At 57.2% G+C, this 22,587-nt stretch overlaps 1 protein-coding gene across 2 annotated transcripts in view; it reads left to right on the top strand.

Annotated features, from left to right (window-relative positions):
* The window catches only part of B4GALT5 (beta-1,4-galactosyltransferase 5), a 79,386-nt gene extending 57,162 nt beyond the window's left edge, over window positions 1–22,224 (top strand). For both annotated transcript variants that reach the window (XM_070051709.2, XM_051844934.2), the window contains exons 3-9: window positions 9,905–10,018; window positions 11,890–12,014; window positions 12,898–13,014; window positions 15,613–15,800; window positions 16,440–16,562; window positions 18,122–18,223; window positions 19,300–22,224. In XM_070051709.2, the coding sequence (XP_069907810.1) occupies window positions 9,905–10,018; window positions 11,890–12,014; window positions 12,898–13,014; window positions 15,613–15,800; window positions 16,440–16,562; window positions 18,122–18,223; window positions 19,300–19,447 (917 nt within the window). In that variant the 3' untranslated portion in view covers window positions 19,448–22,224. The remainder of the gene's footprint in view (window positions 1–9,904; window positions 10,019–11,889; window positions 12,015–12,897; window positions 13,015–15,612; window positions 15,801–16,439; window positions 16,563–18,121; window positions 18,224–19,299) is intronic.
* Window positions 22,225–22,587: the final 363 nt, after the last annotated feature.

Genomic DNA, 22,587 nt, shown 5'->3' on the forward strand with positions numbered 1-22,587 from the left:
GGACGACCCGCTCTTTGGTCCAGCTGCCACCAGGATCTCACCAGGAGCAGATTAAGCACACGCTTAGGACACTGGCAAATCAGGAGCTTCACGAGGTGTCTTGGGAAACAATTTGGTATTTAATCTCAAGAAATATATTCCTCTGCCAGCAGGGAGAAGCAGAACTTGGCCACACTTCCTTGTTGCTTATGTTATGGCTTCCCATTGTGAGTTTTCTTTTTTCTTTTTTTAAAGATTTATTTATTTATTTGAAAGGCAGAGTTAGATCTGCCATCCGCTGGTTCACTCCCCAAATGGCCACAAATGGCTGAGACTGGCCAGGCCGAAGCCAGGAGCTTCCTCCAGGTCTCCCACGTGGATGCAAAGACCCAAGCACTTGGGCCATATGCTACTGCTTTCCCAGGCCACAGCAGAGAGCTGGATCAGAAGTGGAGCAGCTGGGACTCGAACTGGCGCCCATATGGGATGCTGGCACTGCAGGCAGTGGCTCTACCCACTATGCCACAGTGCTGGCCCCTATATTTTTAAAAATGTATTTTAGAGGCAGAGAGACAGACAGATGGACAGCAAGCTCCCGTCCACTGCTTCATTCCCCTGAATGCCCGCAACAACCAAGGCCAAAGCCAGGAACGGGGAACTCAATCCGAGTCTCCTGCATGGGTGGCAGGAGCCACCACTGAGCCGCCCAGCTGCCTGCCAGGGTCTGTATCAGCAGGAGGCTGGAGCCAGGAACTGAACCCAGCCTCTCCGCCATGGGGCCCGGGCGTCCCAACTCCAGGCTCAATGCCTGCTTCTGTTGAACTTAACAGATTTCCATGTCACCTGGGAACAGTGTTCCCGAGTTATCGTAGCTATTGAAGAGACTTCTGGAGGAAAAGGTTAGAGTCACCTGCTTCGCCGTCTCGGTCAGCGGGGCGTCCGTCCTGTGCCCTAATCCCAGCGCTGGGGTTGAGCCCGGTGGCGAGAGAGCTTCCCGGGCCGCACTGCCAGGCCCAGCGATGGCGCCTCGAGAGCAGACGTTTCCATCTTTGCAGCTTTTACCTGTGGCTTTGCTTGTCTCCCGCACTGACCGTGCAAAGAGGAGAAGGAACACAGAGGGGGACGCCCGCCCGCCCCGCACTGTGTTCCGAGGGCTTGCTCCTGCATCACTCTGCCCTCAGCTCTTTTTAGAAAAGACTTTGGGTGACAAGTTCACCTGCAAGGTAAAGCTTTTTCCTCTTTCTCACTCCTGCTGGAATACAGATGTTTCCATGTGGCTCAGTGGGACAGCCGTGAGGCTTTTCCCTCCCAACCAGGGATGGTGCTTCAGAGGGAGAGACAGAGAGACAGAGAGACAGACAGGCGGCTCCCACTCACTCCCCAAATGCTCGCAGCAGCCAGGGCTGGGCCAGGTCAAAGCCAGGGCTGTGCACTCCACTCCGGTCTTCCACATGGGAGTCGGGGTCCGACTGCTCGACTCCATGCATGATTTATTTTTAATTACAGATTCTGAAGTTTCATTTTGCTAAGCATTCATGATTGGCTGCTGATTTCTTTAACTGGGGATAGTGGGCTTTTCTGTGGCTTCTTCCTCTTTTCATCCAAGCCCAGCATAAAAAATGCGTACACTGGAACATGCCTTTGGCCTAGCAGTTAAGACTCCGGTTAAAATGCCATGTCCAACGTCAGAGTGCTTGGGGTCCAGGTCTCCTGACTCCCAACTCCAGCTTCCTGCTGCTGTGGACCCTGGGAGGCAGTGGTGATGGTTCAGGGAGGTGGGTCCCTGGCCCCCACGTGGAAGATCTGGATTGAGTTCCCAGGCCCTGCCCCTGGCTTCAGCCCAACCCAGCTCGGCCAACCTAGCCTACCTGGTCCCAGCTATCGCCAGCTTTTGGGAAGTGAATCAGAGAATGGGAGCTTGCTTTCTCTTCCTCTCAGTGTGTGTGTGTGTGTCTTTATGCCTCTATAAAATAAAATAATAAATATAAAAGTTTTGACAAAATATGTGAAGGTGGACATTGTGACGCAGCTGGTTAAGCCTTTGCTTAGGAGGCCTGTGGCCCTCATTGGAGGGCCTAGAATTGAGTTCCAGCTTCCTGCTCAGGCACCTGAGAGCAGTGGACGACTGCCCAAGTTCTTGGGTTCCTCCCACCCATGGGGCTTTGTTCCTGGCTTTGGCCTGGCCCAGCCCCAGCTGGTGTGGGCATTTGGGGAGTGAATTAGTGGATGGAAGACTCTCCTCCCCCCACCTTCTCATCTCTTTCTCTCACCCCACCTCCACTTCTCTGCCTTTCAAATAATAAATTTTTATAAACAAGCAAGCAAGCTTCTTCCCACCAGTTCAAGCCTCTGGTCCTCTGTCTAGAGTTCATCGTGGATTGTAAAACTGTGCGTATAAAACGTGACAAACAAGAATTCGTCGTGGTGCTTGAGAGACGGAGAGAAAGCATTGCCCTCAAGGATGTCGCCCCCTCGGTGCAGCCGCCGGCCCGCCTGCGCACTCCGTACTGCCGCCCGGCACGAGCAAGCCCGGCACGAGAAGCTGAGGATCGCTTTCCAGGCATTTCTTCCCGAGTGCCTGGAGCGCCTCGGCCGTGCTGTGCCTGTGCCGGAACAGACTGCCGAGCTCTTCCCCCAGCTGGGGCAAGGGCAGCTCCTGAAGTCAGGAGCCCGCCGGCGCGTTTTGCTGTCCCCGTTCACGGGAGGTTTTGCACGAGGCACCCGCACACTTGGGCTCGCTCAGTGCCGATCTGGCTCTGTCCGGGAGGGGAGGGTTTTGTGTCAGCCAGTCGTCCTGGTGGGGACGGTAGAGTGGCTTGATCACGTGACGCCTCCCACATCCCACCCCAGAGCTGCTTCTGGAGAAGTGGTGAAGCCGGGCCCCCTCGAGCTCCATGCCAGGGCTCCTTCCCTGCGTCACGCCGGATAGGGAGCGTGTGCTCTCCCGGCGTCTCTGGGCCAGGTGTCAGAGGAAGCTAGCACGGCTCTCTGGGCGTGCGGAGAAACGGTCGGTTCTCTGGGAAGTTGGAGGGGGCACGGAGTAGGACCCCATCCCCGCACCACTGCCGGCCTTGCTGCACGGGATTTCACTGCTTCCTGAGGGGCCGGCTTGGAGAGCCGCACACCCAGTGCCATTTTCATTGGACTTTGCATCCTTTTATCCTCAAGCCATTGAATAATTGAATTCTCAAATTACTGAGTAATCGAATAATCCCCAGGTCCCTCTCCCTCACGTACCTCTGGTGGGAAGAGTTCGTCACTTATTTTGCATTTACCGTGTGCACCCCCAGCCATCGCAGACTGGTGATCTTTGCCGTCAGGGACTGCGTGGCTGAGTCGCGGATGCCTGCATCGTCCCACGGATGCTCCGCGTGCCCCTGTGCAGACGGAGGCCCCGAGGCACACACAGAACTGATGCCCCGGGGGTTAGCATTTGCTGCCCGGCCCCAGTGCCCGTCCTCTGGGCCCCAGCAGTACCATCGCTACCTCGGCCGTTGCTGTGTCTCTAGTGCCGTGGCTGCCACCTGTCACACAGGAGCCACTTGGTCAGTCAGTTTTGAGTGATTTGATGAGATTTATAAAGGTGGCGCTTTTTTGTGTTGTGTTCATTGCTGAAGAAGCTGTCGTCTTGACTGAATTTTGTTTTACTGGCACGTTCGTCTCCTCCCTCCCTCCCTCTCCCTCCCTCTCTCTCTCTCTCCCTCCTTCCTTCTCTCTCTCCCTCCCTCCCTCCCTCCCTCTTTCCCTCTCCCTCCCTCCCTCCCTCCCTCCCTCCCTCTCTCCCTCTCTCCCTCTCTCCCTCCCTCTCTCTCTCTCTCTCTCTTTTTCTCTTTTGTTAAGATTTATTTGTTCGTTTGCAAGGCACAGTGGCAGAGAGAAAGATTGATCCTCCACCTGCTGGTTCACTCCCCAAACGGCTGCAATAGATGGGGCTGGGCTGGGCTGGGCTGGAGACAGGAGTCAGGAAGCTCACAGGAGTCTCCACGCGGGTGACAGGAGCCCAAGCGCTTGGAGCCATCGTCCACTGCTTCCCAGGCGTGTTAGCAGGGAGCCAGATCAGAAGCAGAGCAACCGGGACCCAGACTGGCACTGTGATGTGGATGAGGGTGTCCCAAGAGGCAGCCCAGCCCCTGTGCTGCAGTGCCTGCTCCCCCCTCTTGGGGACTGTTTAGAAAAGGAAATACCATTTCCCTGAACGCGTGGCCAATGAAAACCCACCATTCACCTGGCGTCAGAGCAGTTCTGTGGCGAGCACAGTCAGAGAGGACGTCGTGGGCTCAGGAGGCCGAGACTGCCCTCAGAGACAGGACGGCCGGTCCCTCGGGACAGCATCGGCTGCATGGGGCACCTGCCTGGTGCCTGTCCACCTCTGTCCAGAGGCGATGCCTTCCCTGGGCCGAGTATCCCTAAAAAGCTCAGTGTGACAGTTAAGTAATGTTGGTTTTCTTTTTTTTTTTTTTTTTTCTCTTTTGAGAGAGAGCGCATATTCCCGTCCACTGATTCCCTCCCTGCACGCCTGCAGTAGCTGGGCCTGGCCGACAGAGGCGCTGCCCTGAGCCCCTGCGGCCGGGGTGTCTGCTGTTTGCCCCTACAGGGGTGCAGGTGGCCGCCACCTCTGCCCTTCTGTGTCCCTGGCTGGAACAGGTCCTGACTTGAGACCGATGTGGCCTTAGACAGTCGGTGAGGTTCTCTCCCAGCAGCCCCGCCTAATAGGCAGATGTGACCGGGAGACAGCGACGCGGGGCCCGGCCATCCCCAGGCGGCAGGAGCAGCGGCAGGACCTGGGCTCCGAGGCAGCGTGCCGGCTTTCACCAGGGCTGGGACGGGAGCCGTCCTCTGCCTCTTTCACTTCTATAAAAGGTTTCTGCTGCTGCTGAGAAAGTAGGTTTCATTTAACCTAAATCGCTATTTAAAGAAAGTAAAATTAGAAATGAGGAAACCGGGGGTTCTGTCCCTCCGAGGTGCAGGGTGAGGCTGTAGGACGCAGAGCTGCGTCCTTGCAGGTGTTGTTAATTATCTGCAATCAGAGGAGGACAGAGTGGCCGCTGTGGGGTTTGCCGCTGGCCTGGCCTCCAGGGGCTTGCTATCTCGGTATTTGCAGGAAGCAGTCAGTTTATCTGGTCTTCAGACAAGCCCCCAAGCGTAGGTCAGGAAGGTCGGAAAGGTCCTGTCCCACAATTCTCATTTCGCTTTTTAATTTCTAAGCTTCTTGTTTCCTACTTGGGTGGCAGCTCTAAGGCTCGGGCCCTTCCCGGCCGGAATCCGTCTCCTCTTTGTTGGTCTGCAGCTGAGGACGCTAAGCATGAGCGCCATGCCGACCGCTCGCCGCGGGCCGTGTGATCGCCGCGCATGGCGGAGCGGCTGCTCTCTCCACACACAGGCAGATCGCAGGCGCGAACCCGTTTGCTCGTGCCGGTGAGGTCTTTAATCTGTCTCCGCCAAGACAATCATTTGGTGTATTGTGTGCAGGGTTCATCCAGAGCAGCAGTTAGCACTGGAGCTTCTTCACGGAGCTTCGAAGCTCAGTACTTTCAGAGGAAGGGTCAGCTCGGCGGCGTGGACGGAGAGCCCTGCGCTCCTTTCTGCAGGGGTGACGGTTCTGAGTTCTCGCCGGCTTGGCTTCTGTCTTTCTATAAAGCCATCTCCGGGCCGGCGCCGTGGCGCACTTGGTTAATCCTCCGCCCATATGGGCGCCGGGTTCTGTCCCAGTTGCTCCTCTTCCAGGCCAGCTCTCTGCTGTGGCCCGGGAAGGCAGTGGAGGATGGCCCAAGTGCTTGGGCCCTGCACCCGCATGGGAGACCAGGAGGAGGCACCTGGCTCCTGGCTTCAGATCGGCGCAGCTCCGGCCGTAGCGGCCATTTGGGGAGTGAATCAACGGGAGGAAGACCTTTGTCTCTGTCTCTCTCACTGTCTATAACTCTACCTGTCAGATAAAAAAAGAATGAAAAGCCATCCCCGCTGGTCTCTGTGAATAGACTTAGTGTTTCCAGGAAACCACAACCAGAAGTACAGAAACTATTCTGCTCCGTCCTCCCTTGTCAGAGAGACTTCACGTCCTCTGCAAGTGGCCAATGGCTGAATTTTGTCCCCTGAGCGCTTACAGAGTAGGCAGCTGTGTGCCTGTAGTAGAAAAGGGATCTAGAGTATTATAATCATTTGATTCTTGGAAACCTTCTCATGGTACTAAAGGGGGGGGGGGGGCTGAGTTGAAGATTCTAGAATTCTTGGGTGAACGTGAATTCAAACAAGCAGTTTTGATTTTCATAGAATCAGCAGCCATGTGAAAGAATCGGTGAGAGAGACCTTAATGCTCTATGAAAAAACAGTGCAGCAAAACGGACAGTCCCCAGCCCGAGCTCCGTGTGGGCCCCGCCACACGCCGGCCACCTCGCGCACCTGGCGCTTCAGTGCCTCGAGGTCAGAGGGCCTCTGTCGCCCTGCCCCACCGCTACAGTCCCCTGGGAATAGGCATCTCCACACTCTTAAAAAAATATTTATTTTGTTCATTTGAAAGAGAGAGAGAGAGAGATGTCTTTCATCCACGGTTCACTCCCCAAATGGCTGCAATGGCCAGAGCTGAGCCAATCAGAAGCCAAGAGCCAGAAGCTGCTCCTGGGTCTCCCACGGGTGCAGGGACCAAGGATTTGGGCCGTCCTCTGCTGCTTTCTCAGGTGCGTTATCAGGGAGCTGGGTCGGGAGCGGAGCAGCCAGGGCTGGAACCAGCGCTCATGTGGTCGCCAGTGCTGCAGGCCGGGCTTCAACCTGCCGCCCCCAGCACCAGCCCTGCGTTCACACTCTTGAAATCCCCCTGAAATGACCACACAGCGGTGCACAGAGGTGTTGTGTTTGCAAGGGCGTAAACCCTGCAGGATGGAGAGAACTGACCACAGCCGGCCATTTGGAAAGTTGGAAGCAGATGGGCCTGTGATAGGGACTTAACAGACGGGGAGGCCAGTGACTGGCCCAGGGCTGTCCCTGGTCCCCAGGAGCATGGGAGTTAGCAGTGCAGGTGCCCTGGGAAGTAGGAGTAAAGCAGGCAGCTCAGGGAGAGCAGGCTGAAGGTGGCAAAACGCAGCCCCAGGCTCAGCCTGCCTTCCCTGGCCTGGTAACACCCCCGAGGCGTCAAAACACAGGTCCCTCAGCTGGGCAGGCCGGGCAGGACACAGCCTCTGTGAGCACGCTCTTTCCTCCTCAGCTCCAGGTGCTTTCTCAGGCCTGTGCTGTTGGGCAGGAGATGAGCGTGGATTCCTCTGAGGAGGCTGAGCAGACCAAGAGGGAAGACCCCAGAGAGTGACACTGGGGGTCTCCAGACCAAACCCTGGGCAGAGCGCCCTGCGGTGAAGAGCCTCAGTCCAGAGCCTCCCATTGGGCTGTTGGGTGTCCCACTCTTAGCATTGGCATCCGGGACCGGCGCTGTGGCATAGCGGGTAAAGCTGCCACCTCTAGCGCCAGCATCCCATACGGGCACCAGTTCAAGACCCAGCCATTCCACTTCTGACCCAACTCCCTGCTAATGCACGTGGGAAAGCAGCGGAGGATGGCCCAAGTGCCCGGGCCCCTGCACCCACGTGGGAGACCTGGAAGAAGCTCCTGGCTTCAGCCTGGCCCACCCCAGACCACTGCAGTCATTTGATAAGTGAACCAGCAGCTGGAAGATCTCTCTCTCCCCCCCTCCTCTCTCTCTCTCTCTCTCTCTAGTTATCTATCTTGGTAACTCTGCCTTTAAATATTCTAAGCAGAGGATATTCAGAAAATAAAAGGAATGCTTCAAAATTAAAAATGATGTTAGCAGAAATGATTTAAAGAAGGGTTGGCTGAAGTTGAGAAACTCTCTTGGAAAGTAGAGCCCATGGCAGGATGGAATCGGGATACAAAAATGAGGCAGGGACGGGGCCGGGAGCCCAGCGTGCACTCTGCTCTCCAGGGGAGGAGGCGTTGTCCCCAAGCACGCTGCCTGTCGCTCTAAAGGCCACCCAGGGGCCCGCACAGTGGGAAAAATAGACCTCCGGTGAGGAACGCCAGCTTCAGATTTCCTGAACTACGTTTCTCCCGCCTCCAGAAAGGGGCTGCTGGTGGGTGGTCTGCAGAGATCAGAACCAGGCTGGCTTCGGGCTTAGCAGCCACGTGTCATCTGGAAGACAGTGGGACAGCACCTTGACCGTGGGAAGACACTTCCAGCCTAGAATTCTGTACTGCACCCACCCCAGCAGAGATTGAAGGGAGGAAGAACAGAAGCCAGACTGGAGCCAGGTGTCTGACGTGGCCATTAGGAACGTCTTGTGACACCTGTGTCCCCTGTCATTAAGGGGCGTCTCGTGACACCTGCGTCCCCTGCTGGACTGCCTGGTCCGAGCCCCGCTCCATTTCTGTCCCCGCTTCCTGCCGATGTGTGTTCTGGGAGACAGCAGTTCTGTCTCGGGGGCTCAGTCCCTGCCCCCTCTTGGAAGACTCAGATGGAGTGCCTGGTCCTCCTGGCTTCAGGCTGACCCAGCCCTGGTCGTAGCAGCCTTTTGTGGAATAAGCCAGCAGATGGAAGTGCTCTGTATCTTTTTAATGTTTTCTTTTTTAAATATTTATTTATTTATTTATTTGAAATAGTTACACAGAGAGAGAAGGAGAGGCAGAGAGAGAGAGAGAGAGAGGTCTGCCATCTACTGGTTCACTCCCCTGTTGGCCTCAACGGCTGGAACTGCGCTGATCCGGAGCCAGGAGCTTCTTCCAGGTCTCCCATGCGGGTGCAGGGGCCCAAGCACTTGGGCCATCTTCCACTGCTTTCCCAGGCCATAGCAGAGAGCTGGATCGGAAGTGGAGCAGCTGGGACTCGAACTGGCGCCCATATGGGTTGCCGGCACCACAGGCTTTATCTGCTCTGCCACAGCACTGGCCCCTCTATCCTTCAAATAAAATGAAAGCAAGTAAATAAAAATATTTCAAGCTGATATCACCTAAAGGTTTTGAAGTCGTGTACTTCTGGTCCTCCTTCATGGGCTGGCTGGAGGGTGAGTTCAGGAGGACTGGGGCTCAGCACCCTGTGGGGACAGCACCTAGTGTCTGGGAGGAAGTGCGGCGGGGAGGGCGTGGGGTTGCCTCAGCGACCCTTCCGGGCGGTGGGCGCAGCCAAGCCGGCAGGAAAACGCTACTTGCCAGGCCTGTGACTTCCCACGTCTCAGCTAGCGCTGACACTCGGAGCAGCAGCATCCTGAGCCGCTGTAGTCTGTGCTGTGCCTGCACAGCTGTGCTGGGGGAGGGGAGAGGAAGGGGCGCAGCGACCCCCACCCCCACCGCCCGGCTTCCTGTGGCGGGAGGTCAGACCTGAGGTGGAAACAGCGGCCGATGCTGAAGAGTCCTTTAGTGGATGAGGGGCTCTCGCTTACGTCCGTGCACTTGACTGAGGCTGCGTGCCAGCCGCGTCATCGGTCACGGTTTCATTGATGAGTTCGGTTTTTTTAATCTTCAATTTTTGAAAGTTATTTTTAAAACTTTTTTTATTTGAAAGGCGGAGCACTGGGGTGTGGGGGCGGGGCGGGGGAGAGAGACAGAGAGGGCGTCCACCCACTGGTTTACTCCCCAGGTGCCCACAGCAGCTGCACTGGGTCAGGCTGAAGCCAGGACCCAGGAGTCCCATCTTGGTCTCCCGTGTGGGTGGTGGTGGCCCAAGTCCTCAAGCCTCCGTCTGGACCAGAAGCAGGGGCAGGACTCGAATGCAGACCCTCCGATACGGGCTGCGGGCGCTCCCAGCAGTGGCATCCCCGCAGCCCCACGTGCGCCCCCCCACGGGCTCAGGGTTTTCGCTGTGGTCAGAGCTGGTCCAGGAGCCCTGGCGCCATCCAGACGACGATGCAGAAGGGGTGTCTGAGGCCAGCGTCCCCCAGCCCCGGGCTGCGGATGTGTCCCCGTCTCAGCTGCCGTCTTCCTTCCCCTCCAGATTATCCTCTGGACTTGAACCACAGCGAAACCTTCCTGCAAACCACCACGTTTCTTCCCGAGGACTTCACCTACTTTGCAAACCACACCTGCCCCGAGAGGCTCCCTTCCATGAGTGAGTAGAGCCCCAGCCGCCCTCCCCGTGTGCCGGAACAGCCCCGCCTCTGGAGGGGAGCCCGGCTGGGCTGTCCCCGGCCCGCCGGCCTGTGCCGCTGGGGTCACCTCCCACCTTGGCTCTCTTTCCCTTGACGCACACCCCTCCTTCTAACTTGGGGTCTGTTAAAATGTCCCCCAGACCACGTCGGCGGCCGGTCTTGTTAGTATAAACCTCCCTCTGACTGTAGCTCGATGCTGGGGAACGAACTTTCTTAACAGAGTCCAGCTTAAAATAAAAACCTGGGCTCGCTTTTCAGAATCTCATGTGTGAGTTAAAATAATGATGCGATTCTCTGTACTTTGGGGCTTCCTGGGTGGTTCTGCCTTTTTTTTTTTTTTTTTTTTTTTTTTTTTTAAAGCAAAGGGAAACCTTAGCTTTGCAGACATTACTTACACTGAGGCGTAGAGGACATGTTGGATACAGGCACAGTATCTAAGCCTGCTCTCACCCATACATGAATAATTAATTATGGGTGCATAGATTGTGTGGGAAGCCTTGCCGTCTGGTTTGCATGTCTGACCACATGTACGCGGGTCACTTTAAATCTGTGTGCCTGCGTCTACACTCAAGCTTATGGGAAAGCCAAGACTGTGGATTGGAACGAGGCCTTTGACAGACCTAACCCTGATGTCCAGTCATTCTTGGGCCAGCATTTACTGGTTGGTTGCTCATGGTCTGCTGATTTTTTGTTTTTGTTTTTGTTTTTTTTAATATTTTTAGGAAAATTATCTGGGGCTGGTGTTATGGCACAGTGGGGTAGAGCCGCCACCTGCAATACGGGCATCCCAGAAGGGCACCGGTTCGTGTCCAGGCTGCTCCTTTTCCAATTCAGCTCCCTTCTAATGTGTCTGGGAAAGCAGTGGAGAGTGGCCCAAGTGTTTGGGCCCTGCACTCACGTGGGAGACCTGGAAGAAGCTTCTAGCTTCGGCCTGGCCCGGTGCTGGCTGTTGTGGCCATCTGAGGAGTAAACCAGCGGACTGAAGAGCTTTCTCTGTCTCTTCCATTTTGTAACTCTTTCAAAATAAATCTATAAAGAAAATCACCTTCATTGCTCACACTGAAACGGTGACTTAGTTAATGAAGTCATTTATTTTTAATTTTTCAGAGGTTTCTTTATTTGAAAGCAGAGTATCAGAGAAAGAGGGAGAGAGAGAGAGAGAGAGATCTGCCATCCGTTGGCTCACTCTCCTAATGCCTGCAGTAGTCAGGGCTGGCTCAGGCTGAAGCCAGGAACCAGGAACTCCATCCGGGTCTTCCATGCGGGTGGCAGGGGCCCAAACATGTGGACCATCATCTGCTTCCTTCCCAGGCCACTAGCAGGGAATTGGATCAGAAGTGGAGCAGCCCAGACTTGAACCAGCGCTGCAATGTGGGATGCTGGCATTGCAAGCAGCGGCTTAACCTACTGAGCCACAGCGCCGGCCCCATCTGCTTCTTGACCTAAGTCCGACTTCTGACTCTGGCTCTGAGCAGCCAGGGCCCCCCACTCACTCATGAATGAGACAGTGGGGGTCTGCTTGGCTTCAGGAGCGAGCTGACATGGCTCCAAGTACTTGGCACCTGCTGTTTTACTTGAACTCTTAATTTTCTTCTACAGCCTTGGCTGAAACAGACCTTGAAATCAACCTTCCTTGGTTTGCTCCTTTACCCAAATCCTAGTGACGAACTTAGACGCAGGGAAGTAGAAAGCAGAGAAGATATGCACGTCGCCATCACAGACAGTCCGCTGAAAGAGCGCTGGACCTGCCCAGAGAGCGGAAGCGGACGTAGGAAGTCTGGGTCGGTCGTTTTCTGGCCTCTTAATCCATTCCCTTCCCCTCTCTGTTCAGAGGGCCCGATAGACATCAACATGAGTGAAATCGGGATGGACGCCATCCACGAGATCTTCTCCAGAGACCCGGCCATCAAGCTCGGGGGCCACTGGAAGCCGTCTGACTGCATGCCTCGGTGGAAGGTAGGGCCTGACGCCCCCCACCCCACCCACCGCGTGTGGGGCAGCCCCCCGGGACCTGCTTCCCGTGACGGTCAGAGGGTCGCCCCACCACCCCTCGGAAGGCATTTGCATTTCCCCAAGGACTCTGTCATAGCCGCAGAAATGCGTGGCATTCTGATGACGGCACCGGACCCTAGTTTCTGCCTAACGGGAGTAGCAGCAAAGCCGGGGCATGGCGGGCTCGGGCTCTGTGGCGACACCGTGGCCAGAGCGCCAGTGCACGCCTCCTCTCTGCAGTCTGCTGCAGTAAAAGGCGCAGGTGTCGGGCTGATGGCAGAGGTGGGTTTGGTGGTTTTCTGCATGGCTGTAACCAGGAGAGGAGTGCAATCAGCAGCATCAAGCTTAGGACACCATCCATTCCCTCAACAAGTGTTTAATGAAGTGCTGGCTCTGCAGTGATCAACTCGATCGGCAGGTCAGGGCTTCCTGTCCATCACAGGCGTGGACGGTCGGCTTCCTGACCAGCGTTAGCCGTGTGGATGGTGGGTGGGTGTGAGTGTACCTGCGTGGTACTATGCTACACGCAGGCGCACAGAACAGAAAGCTTGTGTTTGCTTATCTGCAGTTGTAGTCGCAGCGTAGCGTGTGTGTCCTCCCGTGAGTGTGGTCTAGGCTGCACCCACGCAGCAGCCCTACCGGGCACAAGGCACAGTGCATGTTGAGTGGGGTCCGTGTGGTCCCCAGAGGTGACTTGCCAACCGTCTTTACTTAGAAGAAGTTGAGAAGAGGCAGCAGCCTCCCACAGGTCCCCGGGGGTTGGGCCCTGACTGCAGGGGGTTTTGCCGTCGAGCGCGAGTTCGGGGCCCAAGCCCATCGGTGGCTTCTTCTGCTGTGGCCGCTGCAGGTGGCGATCCTCATCCCCTTCCGGAACCGCCACGAGCACCTCCCCGTCCTGCTCCGACACCTCATCCCCATGCTTCAACGCCAGCGCCTGCAGTTTGCATTTTACGTGGTCGAGCAAGTGAGTGGTCTGCCCTGGTTTCTCTCTTCTTCTTTCTCCTCTGAGACAGCAGTTGGGAGCTTGCAAACAAACCCGTTCTCCGCGCAAGGAGCCAGGAGAGCTGGAATCCCCCAGCTCTGCGCACCTGGGGCCGGAGTTTGCCCAGCACAGCAGATCTGAGCCCAGAGTGGAGCTGTGTTTACTGATGCGTGCGGGTTTCTCTGGTGGCCGCCTCGGTGGTGTCTTCAGGCTCCAGACCCTGGAAATACCCCTGGAGACAAGGAGACACGAACAGGTCCAGAGGACATGGCCTTGGCACCAGGGGATCTCATCTCATCTGCCATTGATTAACCCTGGGCCTGGGGTGTTCGCAGGCTTCCGTTAAACCCTGGGGTCGGGCTTTGTTTTCATCCTACAAGTATCAGGTTGGAAATGGAACCCACATGAGGGTCGCTTTTTTTTTGGTTCCGCATAAAACTTTTTCATTTGCCTTTGGATGGAACGTGAGTGTGCAGTTGGCCTGGCTCTCAGTGCCCCATCCTGGAACCAGGGCCCTGTGGCCGATTCCCCTGGGTGCATTGGTTCTCAGCCTTGAGGACTCTGGCCAGCAGCCCTGCCTGTGAGCCCCGAGACTCGCTGCCTGAGCCGCCCCTGTGGGCACAGCATGGCTCGCCTTCTGCAGGACTGAGGGCAAGGGCTCAGCACCCCTGTCTCAGAAGGGAAGGGGGAGGGATCTGGGGTCTGGGATCTTCTGTTTCTGTCTTACTGAAATGTGGGCGAACACGTCTTTCCGATCGGTGACATAGCAGAGCCAGCGGCTCCCTGGGTTGACCCAGGTTGGGAGGGTGTCGGCGCCAACATTCACGTTAACTTGGCTGTGACTGATTGGAGCTGGTGTCCCCACGGTTGCCCAGCTCCCTGGCGGTGGGCACGCGTCCCTGTCTTAGTTGCTCCTTCAAAGGGAACAGAAACCTCTCTCCTTGCTTGACTTGGTTTGGAAACAGAATGGAGATGGGGAGAGCGTGCTTGGTGGCTCGGCAGCGTGGCGACAAGCAGATGGCTGTGGTGCTGCCGCCTGTCCCTTGGTGGAGCCGGGTGTGCTTATCTTTTACTTCCAAAATTTACATTTTTTAAAGATCTATTTTATTTATCTGAAAGGCAGAGTTACAGAGCAGGGGGAGAGAGAGAGAGATCTTTCATCCTCTGGTTCAGTCTTTTTTTTTTTTTTTTTTTTTTTTTTTTGACAGGCAGAGTGGACAGTGAGAGAGAGACAGAGAGAAAGGTCTTCCTTTTGCTGTTGGTTCACCCTCCAATGGCCGCCGCGGCCGGCGCGCTGCGGCCGGCGCACCGCGCTGGTCCGATGGCAGGAGCCAGGTGCTTTTCCTGGTCTCCCATGGGGTGCAGGGCCCAAGCACTTGGGCCATCCTCCACTGCACTCCCTGGCCACAGCAGAGAGCTGGCCTGGAAGAGGGGCAACCGGGACAGAATCCGGCGCCCCAACCGGGACTAGAACCTGGTGTGCCGGCGCCGCTAGGCGGAGGATTAGCCTAATGAGCCGCGGCGCCGGCTTGGTTCAGTCTTCAGATGACCACAACAGCCAGGGCTGGGCAGACAGAAGCCACTAGCCTGGAACCCCATCCGGGTCTCCCACATGCGTGGCCGGGGCCCAGGGACCTGGATCGTCTTCCACTGCTTTCCCAGGTGCATTCGCATGGAGCTGGATGGGAAGTGGAACAACCAGAACTCACACCAGTGCCCATGCGGGTGCCTGCATTGCAGATGGTGGCTTAACCCACTGCGCTACAACGCCAGCCCCATAACATTGATTTATTTTTGAGAAGCAGAGAGGATGGAGAAGAGGGACAGTGCTTCCGTCTGCTGGCGCACTCCCCAAATGCCTCAGTCCCGGAACCCAGCTACGTGAGCCATCTCTGCTGCCTCCCAGGGTCTGCGTTAGCAGGAACGTGGAGTCAGGAGCCTGGAGTCGAGCCCAGGCACTGGTGTGGGGAGTGGGCATCAACACCAGGCCGAATGCCTGCCCGGGGTCTCGTCTGCTGTTTGGTTGTCTCTGTGCTTTCAGAGCCTTGGGAGAGAGGAGCTTGGGCGTGATCATGCTTAGTTCTAGAGCAGTCAAGGCCAGAGGCCGGGCGACTGCTCGGGTCACCTTGTGCCTGATGAGCGCTGCTGTACCTGGTCACATGGTTAAACCCAGGGATCTCCGTAGGTTCTGGTAGGCTCTTTAGGCAGGTCAAAGGCACTGAAGATTTTGCTTCCAGTCCTTTTAAAAATAAAGTTCTAGGCTCTGGTGGTGACGCAGCAGGTTAAGTGGCCACCTCTGACACTGGCATCCCATATGGGCCCAAGTTCAAGTCCAGGCTGCTCCACTTCTGATCCAGCTTCCTGTTAATGTGCCTGGGAAGGCAGCAGGGGATGGCCCAAGTAGTTGGGCCCCTACCTCCTATGTTCAAGACCCGGATGAAGCTCCTGGCTTTGGCCTGGCCCAGCCCCAGCTATTGCGGCTGTTTGTGAACCAGCAGATGGAAGATCCCCCACCTCACTCCATCCTCTGCCAGCCCAGTAGCTCTGCCTTTCAGATAAATAAAGGTGTATTTCTTTTAGGTTGGCACCCAGCCCTTTAACCGAGCCATGCTTTTCAACGTCGGGTTTCAAGAAGCAATGAAGGACATGGACTGGGACTGTCTGATTTTTCACGACGTGGATCACATACCAGAGAGCGACCGCAACTACTACGGATGCGGCCAGATGCCGAGGCACTTTGCGACCAAACTGGATAAGTACATGTACCTGTGAGTGTCCTCCCCTCCCCTCCCCTCCCCTCCCCTCCCCTCCCCTCCCCTCCCCTCCCCTCTCCTCCCCTCCCCTCTCCTCTCCTCTCCTCCCCTCCCCTCCCCTCCCCTCCCCTCTCCTCTCCTCTCCTCTCCTTAATGAGAGAGGTCAACTCTAGAGGAAGAATGAAGGGTACAGAGATGGTGATGGTCAGTGGCCACGCAGTGTCCACGGGCGGGGAAGAGACACACAAAACGTAGCCTGTCCGTACAGTGGGAGCCACGTGGCGCCACGGAGTTAGAAAGGACACTCGCGTCCCACAGCACACCACGTGGACCCTGAAAACCCGGTGTGCTGAGCAGGAAGCCGGCATGAACCGTCACACGTGATCCAGATGTGTGACGTGTCTACAGAGAGAGAGGGTAGATCAGTGGCTGCTTAGGGCCAGGGGCTGGGGGAGGGGCGCCGGCTGGGGGAGTGGTGACGGGCTTTTAGGGGCACTAAGAAGCGTCCTGATGTTGATTGTGGTTGTGCATTAGAAATGGGCGAGTTACCCGGCGCTGGGTGTCGGGAGTCGGCAGCACGGCTGGTGAGGTCCTGTTCCAGAACACTGCCGCCCGTACCCGCATGGGTGATCCACGCTCCCTGTCTTGTGTTAGGCTTCCTTACACCGAGTTTTTTGGCGGAGTGAGTGGCTTAACAGTGGACCAGTTCCGGAAAATCAACGGCTTCCCCAACGCGTTCTGGGGCTGGGGTGGAGAGGACGACGACCTCTGGAACAGGTACCCCCTCTCCCGATGCCCCTCCCCCTCCCCACTCCCACCCCTACCCCCCCACCCCTGCTGTCAGTCCCCAGCTTATCCCCCCTGCCCCCTGCACTGACCCCAGGGGCACAGCGCAAGCCGCTGCACCCACACTGGGAAAGGTTAAAAGGAAACAAGAGGTGAGGCTAGTTTTAGTAGCACATTGATAATACTTTTTTTTTTTTTTAAAGATTTATTTATTTATTTGAAAGAGTTACACAGAGAGAGAGGTCTTCCATCCACTGGTTCACTCCCCAATTGGCTGCAATGGCCAGAGCTGCACCGATCTGAAGCCAGGAGCCAGGAACTTCCTCTAGGTCTCCCACGCAGGCGCAGGGGCCCAAGGACTTGGACTATCTTCTACTGCTTTCCCAGGCCACAGCAGGGAGCTGGATCAGGAGTGGGGCAGCTGGGACTCGAACCAACGCCCATATGGGATGCAAATACTGCAGGTGGCCGCTTTACCTGCTCCGCCACAGCACCGGTCCCTGTAATTTGAACATCCTTTGCTCACATGTGCAAATCTTTAAGCAAAGTCAAGGACTGTATATACTTTTAAAATCCAGATTGTTTTTGACAAATTCCCCCCTACAAAAGCAGCTGAGCAGCAGTGCGTCGGTGCTGCCCTTTTTCCCCACCTGTGTGACCGGGGAACAGCCTTGGACACCGTGTGTGACCGGGGAACAGCCTTGGACACCGTGTGTGATCGGGGAACAGCCTTGGACACCGTGTGTGACCGGGGAACAGCCTTGGACACTGTGGCCAGTCTAACGTGTGACAGTGACATCTCGACCTTTTCACTTGGGCTCCGCAGAAACCCAGTGAGAGTGATCCTGTTTTCCTGACCAAGTGAACTGGTTCGACTGGTCCTTGGGTGCAGCTGCACTGGCCCCGGCTGGCTCTCGTCCTGCCCTCTGGGTCAGCACTCCGGCTCAGACACGGCTCTGGGCACACAGGAGGCGTTCCGTATCTGTTTTGTCCGAGTTGAGAGAAAACACATCGTCCTATGTCAAAACTGAGAGTGGCATCAGGGGGCCGGCCGCCCACAGATTTAAGATAAGAAAATGACCGTGAATCTCACACGCATATGCCACCTGCCCTCCTGCATCAGCTGTGTTTTGGAGTCGCGCCGCACACACACACACACACACACACACACACACACACACTACCCTGTAAAGCACCTGTCGAAACTTCCGTCCTATCTCTTGAAGGGTCAGTGGCCATCTCTCCCTCCTCTCCCTTCCGTTTCCTACACGGGGACTTTGTGCCTGGTAAAGGTTGTGTGTGCAGAGCAGGGAGCGCAGTGTAAGTCAGCCCCCCGCCGCCAAGGCCAGGGTGGGGCGGAGACACGAGTCCAGCCCGAGTCAGGGACCCCGCCTGACCGTGCTGACTCGCTCTCTCACGGGCTGCAGCAGAGAAGGGTGCACAAGTGGTGGGAATCAGTGAGCCGGCCCCAGGGCGCGTGTGCCCGCCACTGCCCGCCACGCTCACCGACCCGCTGGGATGTGACGGTTGCCTCTCTTGCTCCTGCACAGGGTACAGAACGCAGGCTACTCCGTGAGCCGGCCGGAAGGGGACACGGGCAAGTACAAGTCCATTCCACACCACCACCGCGGAGAAGTCCAGTTTCTGGGAAGGTGCGTGCGGTCGAGCCCGTCCTGCTGCTCGGCCTCCTGCCCCGCGTCCCCTCCTGGAGCTGGGCGGCAGCTGTGGGGGTGGTGGTGCGGCCCTGGGGATTTCCACAGCCACATCTTTCCAGGAAATCCCTCGGCCCCTTCCTGAGTGTTCGCGGCCTCCACCGCAGCTCCAGGCAGTTAGAGAAGCCGCGCCCGGCGAGGCCGAGGGCCCCAGCAGAGCTGCACCTCTGCAGTTGCCGACCTGGGCAGGCGTCCAGAGCTCTGCCTGTGCCGGCAGGTGCTGTCCCAGCCTCTCATCTCAGTAAATCCGCCATGGGGCAGAGGGCCGTCTGCGTGCTCGGGAGTGGCTTTATGTCTGGCTTCCATGAGTCATGGGGAGGACTGTGCCCGGGTCGCCAGTCCTCACTGCTTGGGCTCTGTTTCTTAGGAAGCTGGAGGCCCTGACCGAGACTGTGACTGTCTCCTCTGATGGGTTTTTCCTGTCTCGCCTCCCACTTCCCCTGACACTGGGCGAGAGTCACCCAGCATTCCCAAGCCGTGGTTCCTTCATTGGCGTGGGGGCTGGATGAGCATTAAAGAGCGTAGCAAGGCCGGTGCCGTGGCTCTCTAGGCTAATCTTCTGCCTTGCGGCGCCGGCACACTGGGTTCTAGTCCCAGTCGGGGCGCCGGATTCTGTCCCGGTTGCCCCTCTTCCAGGCCAGCTCTCTGCTGTGGCCAGGGAGTGCAGTGGAGGATGGCCCAAGTGCTTGGGCCCTGCACCCCATGGGAGACCAGGAGAAGCACCTGGCTCCTGCCATCGGATCAGCGCGGTGCACCGGCCGCAGCGCGCCGGCCGCGGCGGCCATTGGAGGGTGAACCAACGGCAAAGGAAGATCTTTCTCTCTGTCTCTCTCACTGTCCACTCTGCCTGTCAAAAAAAAAAAAATAAATAAAAGCATAGCAAGCAAAGCGCCTGGCACGCAGCAGGTGTCTCTGGTCGTGGCAGCCCCGTGGACGGCCCGACACCTGCCTGTGCCCGGTCCTGGGGGCCGCCCGCGGCTCGCTGCCAGCCGCCTCCCTGTTCTCCACCCACCCAGGTACGCGCTGCTGAGGAAGTCCAAAGAGCGGCAGGGGCTGGACGGCCTCAACAACCTGAACTACTTTGCAAACGTCACGTACGACGCCTTGTACAAGAACATAACCGTCAACTTGACACCCGAGCTGGCTCAGGTGAACGAGTACTGAGAGGAGGAGACGACACGTTTGCCCCCACCGCCACCGCCGAAGCCGCCTGATGGCACGTTCCGGGCTCTGCCCAGGAAGAGAGCAGAAGCCGTGCGTCACGCGGGCTCATGGGGTCCAGGAGAGCGCGTGACCGAGCACACACACAAACGCCTCCCGTGTCCTGACCCGCTGGGACGGGGACCCCTCGTCGGCACCGGCTTCCTGTCCCCGCCCGATGGACGATGGGCGTGTGTCCTGCTGCTCCCCGCCCCCACCGGCTCCCCCTGCGTCCTGTCTCAGCCACGGCCTGCAGAGCCCGTGACGACCACGACCGGCGAGCTGCCGGGTCCTGCCCGCCCTGCAGCCTGTCTCTTTCCAGGGACCTTCAGAGCCACTCGGCCTTGGGAGCAAAGGGGCAGCCCCGCACAGGGCAGGCGCGGGTCAGGAGGGGCTGGCGGAACCCGCACAGCAGCCTCCACGTCTCTGGTCTTCTCTTTGGGTTCAGTTTTTTCTGTTTGTTTGTTTTTTTAAATTACCTGCTTTGGGTGGGGGTTGAGGGTGGCGGGGAGGGGTCTGGGGAAGATAAATAGACATAAATATATAACAATCACTTCTTGAAGAAGTGTAATTGTAAATAAGCCATGTAAAATGCCTTTTTAAAATTTAATTTTATAGCTGGCTCCCATTGAAAAAGTGAGGATTTATACACGAGGTCACGTCTTTGGTTGGCAGATGCAGGAACTCGGCTGAGACACAGCTGAAGGATATCACCTCCCAGACACCGGGCCAGGAGGCAGCGGGGTGGCCCCGGCCCTGGCTGGCTCTGCCCCCGCACGCTCTCACCCCAGCCCCCCACCTGCCACTCCCCCAGGGGCTCGCTACACACAGCCCCGGCTCAGGACTGCGATTCTGCCCTTCCTCGTGGGGAACTTGGCCAGGGTCTCCCGGGGGCTGTGCCTGGGTCACCAGCTGCTCTTCTCGCACTGGTTTCTGGGGGCGTTCCTTTGTCCCCATTGTTAACTGCGGAGCAGGTGAACCCAGGAGGATTCGTCCAGGGAGCAGGTGCCGCCTGTGTGTCGCGGGTCACGTGGGACTCAGGTGAGCCCGAATCAAAGCTATTAAATTAGACCAACAAAGCCCCAGAACACACAGCCCACAGCCCCACCCCCGCCCAGGGCGGGCTTCTGGAAGTCGGATTCTAAATTGTGTTTGAATTTGTGCCTCTGTTTTGCCCTGAGCCAAAGCCCTTAAAATCGTAGTCCCCAAGGAACTGCAGAATTTTGGGACGTGCCAGTCTCCCTCCCCCGTGAAGCGTGTGTAGATTCTATGATCCGGAGCGGTTTCTCAAGAGGACTGCCTATTTTTTTTAATTGCCTTGTTTGCCTTCAACTTCCTTACTTTTCATGGTTTACATAGGTGTGTGTGCAGGGCTCCTGTGCGTGTGCGTGTGTGTGTGTGTGCGTGTGGGTTGGGGTTTTCTCCGTTGCATGTGTCGGGACCGTGGACATATGATCCCCACACGCTGTGGGAGTGATTGGCCAGGCCTTGGTTTTGTTTTCGCTCACGTTCTCGTTCTTGTGAAGAGTAGAGTGGCGTTTAGGAAATGAACTGCTCTGTAACGCTCTTACCGGCTCGGATGAGAGAGCAGGCGCCTGCCCTTGAGCGCGCTGGTAAGTCGGAGCCCACGTTGAACAGCGGCTGAGGCACTTCAGGCTTTGAAGCCCTGGCAAGGGGACGTGACACGCGCAAGTCCAGTCGCCGTTCCTGTCTTAGGTGCACAGAGCAGTAAAGGCCCCGCCCCCGCCCTGTGCCAGCCTTGGTGCGCCCTGTCCTGCTCACTCACCGCTTGGGCCGCTGATGGCCACGAGTCGCTCGCAGCCGGGTCACTGGGAAGGATCAGCCCGCACAGCCCCAGTCTGGTCTGGGCTGCTGTGTGTGTGAATGTGAATGTGTCTGTGTGTGTGTGCATATATGTGTGTTTGTAGCTGTGCGCACATGCGTGTGTATGTGTGTGCTTGCACGCGTGTGCATATGTGCACATGTGTGTGCATTTGTCAATGCACATGTTGCAAATGTGCCTGCGTGTGCATATGTGCACACACATGTCTGCACTCTGCACACGTGTGTGAATGTGTGAGTGTATGCATGCATTAATGCATTGTGCACTTGTATGTGTGTGCGTGTGTGAATATGCACATGTGTGTGTGTGTGTGTGTGTGTAGAGCAGGGTCTTCCAGAGTGACCTCGTCTGGAGCTCCGTGGCAGCACAGCCCCCACGGCGTACAAGCCACGCTGGTGTGAGGGCGGCAGGCGGGGCCCCGTTGGCTTTGCCGGGGTGGCGTGTCTCCGTGTGCCCCGTGAGTCCTGTGTCCCCTCGCTGAATGCTGCGTGGGTCGTGGGAGGGAAGGGCACGCAGCCAGGCACTGTGTGCTGCCCGGAGCCCGCACTTCTCACCCGAAAAAGCAGCAGCCCCTCAAGGCTACCGCTGGGCGGCCCTGGTCAGTCTGGTTGCTGTGTGCGGGGAGGGGCTCCCCCTCGCAGGCCGGCCGGTCTCTGTCGGGCGGGGGGAGCAGCCGAGCCGAGCGCTCCCGTTGCTGCGTTGTTCTGAGCTTGCTCTCGCGTTTTAAGAGGTGCCAGGGGTACATTTTTGCACTGAAATCTAAAGATGTTTTAAAAAAAAAACACTTTTCACAAAAATAGTCCTTTGTCATTACATTTATTTACCCATGTGTTTGTACATTTTTGTATGTTAATTTATGAATGATTTTTTCAGTAAAAAATACATACTCAAGAACCAAGCCTCGGTGCTCGGCTCTCTTTGTCTCGGGCAGTGTGGCTTCCCCGGCCTTCCCTGTCTCCTGGGAGTCCAGATCCTGGTAGCTCGGCTGACCCCCGGGGTCCCGGACATGAATACTGCCCACCCCACTGTGCTGTCCAGAGCCGCTCGCCGCTCACCCGTAGATGATGCATGGGGAGGAGGGGGCGGGGAGAGGACAGGGAGGCTCTGCGGGGGCCAGGTTCCCAGTTTGCTCCAAGACCAGAACTTTTGCCTTGCACGCTGTTTGCTGGTCAAAGTGTCCAGATGCTGGGGACAAGATGATGGGCCAAGGGAGCCAGGCCGGTGGCTTCATGATGCCCACCGGCGGCAGGCGGAGCGGGGG

This window comes from Oryctolagus cuniculus, chromosome 11, assembly GCF_051225735.1.
Source record: "Oryctolagus cuniculus isolate XC-2025 breed Fujian yellow rabbit chromosome 11, ASM5122573v1, whole genome shotgun sequence".
NCBI lineage: Eukaryota > Metazoa > Chordata > Mammalia > Lagomorpha > Leporidae > Oryctolagus > Oryctolagus cuniculus.